This window comes from Colobus angolensis, unplaced genomic scaffold, assembly GCF_000951035.1.
Source record: "Colobus angolensis palliatus isolate OR3802 unplaced genomic scaffold, Cang.pa_1.0 Scaffold83, whole genome shotgun sequence".
Lineage (NCBI taxonomy): Eukaryota > Metazoa > Chordata > Mammalia > Primates > Cercopithecidae > Colobus > Colobus angolensis.
In genome coordinates this window covers 4,101,123-4,103,858 of record NW_012122154.1, presented here as the reverse complement: position 1 = coordinate 4,103,858, position 2,736 = coordinate 4,101,123, and the positions used below count along the sequence as shown (strand labels likewise).

The 2,736-nt window shown below is 42.7% G+C and overlaps 1 protein-coding gene across 1 annotated transcript in view; it reads right to left on the bottom strand.

Moving 5' to 3' along the window:
- MED1 (mediator complex subunit 1) overlaps nt 1–2,736 on the bottom strand; it is a 56,076-nt gene that overhangs the window by 50,864 nt on the left and 2,476 nt on the right. The window contains exon 2 of the mRNA XM_011929956.1: nt 898–1,004. Coding sequence (XP_011785346.1) covers nt 898–1,004 — 107 coding nt within the window. The remainder of the gene's footprint in view (nt 1–897; nt 1,005–2,736) is intronic.

Genomic DNA, 2,736 nt, shown 5'->3' with positions numbered 1-2,736 from the left:
AAAAAAAAAAAAAAGAAAAAAAAAGACCCGGTCTCAAAAAAAAGAATGAATCAAAAACTCTTCTAGTACAGGCTGGGCAGACCTAATCTGAAAATCAAAAATCTGTAATGCTCCAAAATCCAAAACCTTTTTAGCATTCACAATGATGTCATCAAAGATTTCACACCTGACCTCATATAACAGGGTCATGGTCAAAATGCAGTCAAAACGGCTGGGCATGGTTGCTCACACCTGTAATCCCAGCCCTTTGGGAGGCCAAGGCAGGTGGATCACCTGAGGTCAGGAGTTGAAGACCAGCCTGACCAACAAGGAGAAACCCCATCTCTACTTAAAATATAAAAATTAGCCAGGCGTGATGGCCCATGCCTGTAATCCCAGCTATTCAGGAGGCTGAGGCAGAAGAATCACTTGAACCTGGGAGGCAGAGGTTGCAGTGAGCCGAGATGGGTCCATTACACTCCAGCCTGGGCAACAAGAGTGAAACTCCGTCTCAAAATAAAAAAATAAAAAATAAAAAAACTTTGTTTCATGCACAAAAGTATTAAATATATTATTAAATATATTGTATAAAATTACCTTCAGGCTATATCTATAAGGTGTTTATGAAACATAAATTCTGTATTTAGACTTGGGTCCCATCCCCCAAGATATCTCACTATGTATTTGCAAATATTCCAAAATTCAAAACAATCCAAAATCTGAAACACTTCTGGTCCCAAGCACTTCAGATAAGGGATATTCAACCTGTAGTATAAATACAATAGACTCCTAAAGTTGAAACCACCATGTATTCAGATGTTTTATGAAGATAGTATGAACACATCTACATGGAGAACTTAGCATATTAAGAATAATTATCTATGCAAAACACTTTACCCACTTCACCACAATCCTTACCATGACTTGACGCACAAGCTTAATGGTTTCACTCCAAGGTCTATTTTGGTTAAATTTTGCATGGAGCCGTTCCAGGAGAGAACTCATCTTACTCAGCTTTTCCGACTCTACGATTCAAATCAGAAAACGTCATCAGTAACTGTTCTATCAAGACCATTCACAGTTTTCCTTGCAAAATAAATTCCCACACTTCATCTCAGTAAGAATTCAGTTAAAATATTTTCCAAAATCATTTTACTTCAAAACATCCAAAGAAGACATTTTTAATGGCAAGATGACACACAAATTATAGGTCTGATGTAAGGAATACCATACAGCTGGACTGTTTTTTATCCAAACTTTTTTTTTTTTTGAGACGAAGTTTCACTCTTGATGCCCAGGCTGGAATGCAATGGCGCAATCTCGGCTCACTGCAACGTCCGCCTTCTCCCAGGTTCAAGTAGTACTCCTGCCTCAGCCTCCCAAGTAGCTGGGATTATAGGCACGCACCACTACACCAGGCTAATTTTGTATTTTTAGTAGAGATGGGGTTTTACCACATTGGTCAGGCTGGTCTCGAACTCCCGACCTCAGGTGATCCGTCCGCTCGGCCTCCCAAAGTGTTGGGATTACAGGTGTGAGCCACCACACCCGACCTCAAGCACTAGTAAAAGTGCTGGGGAGGCTAGACACTGTGGCTCACACCTGTAATCCTCGCTAGCACTTTGGGAGGCCAACATGGGAGAATACTTAAGCTGGGGAGTTCAACTACAGCTTGGGCAACATAACAAGATCTCATCACTACTTTTAAAAAAAAAAAATTTGTCAGGCCAAGCATAGTGGCTCACACCTGTAACCCCAGCATTTTGAAAGGCCGAAGCAGGCAGATCACCTAAGTCAAGAGCTTGAGACCACCCTGGTCAACATGGTGAAACCCTGTCTCTACATTTTTTTTTTGAAATGGAGTTTTGCTCTGTCACTTAGGCTGGAGTACAGTGGCACAATCTTGGCTCACTGCAACCTCCGCCTCCCGAGTTCAAGCAATTCCCCTGCCTCAGCCTCCCTAGTAGCTGGAATTATAGGCATGTACCACCACACCCAGCTAATTTTTGTATTTTTAGTACAGATGGGGTTTCACCATGTTGGCCAGGCTGGTCTCGAACTCCTGACCTCAGATGATCCACCCACCTCACCCTACCAAAGTGCTGGGATTACAGGCGTGAGACACCGCACCCGGCCAAACCCTGTCTCTATTGAAAATATAAAATTAGCCTGGTGTGGTGGTGCATGCCTGTAATCCCAGCTACTTGGGAGGCTGAGGCAGGAGAATCGCTTGAATCCAGGAGGCAGAGGCTGCAGTGAGCCGAGATCACACTATTGCACTCCAGCATGGGCAACAGAGCGAAACTCTGTCTCAAAAAAAGAAAAAGAAAAAAATTAGCCAAGCCTCCTGGCATGTGCCTATAGTCAGTCCCCAGCTACTCTGGAGGCTGAGGCAGAAGGATCACCTTAGCCTGGGAGGTCGAAGCTTCAGAGATGAGCCTTGATCACACTACTTACTCCATCCTGGGCAACAGAGGGAGACATTGTGTCAAAAAATAGTTATTGAACTGGGTTAGAGAGGAAAATTTTTTAAAAAAAGAAAAAGAATAAATGAAATTGCTAAAAAGAGAGCAGTGAACAAACTAGACAAAAACTCCTACTTCACAAAGTTTCCACTTTTACCCTTCTCCCCTTGCACCGAAGGGGTATATCTTTTCTTTTTTTTTTTTTTTTTTTTTAAGACAGAGCATCACTCTGTAGCCCCGGCTTAAGTGCACTGGCACAATCAAGGTCTGTTGTAGCCTCGACCTAACATGC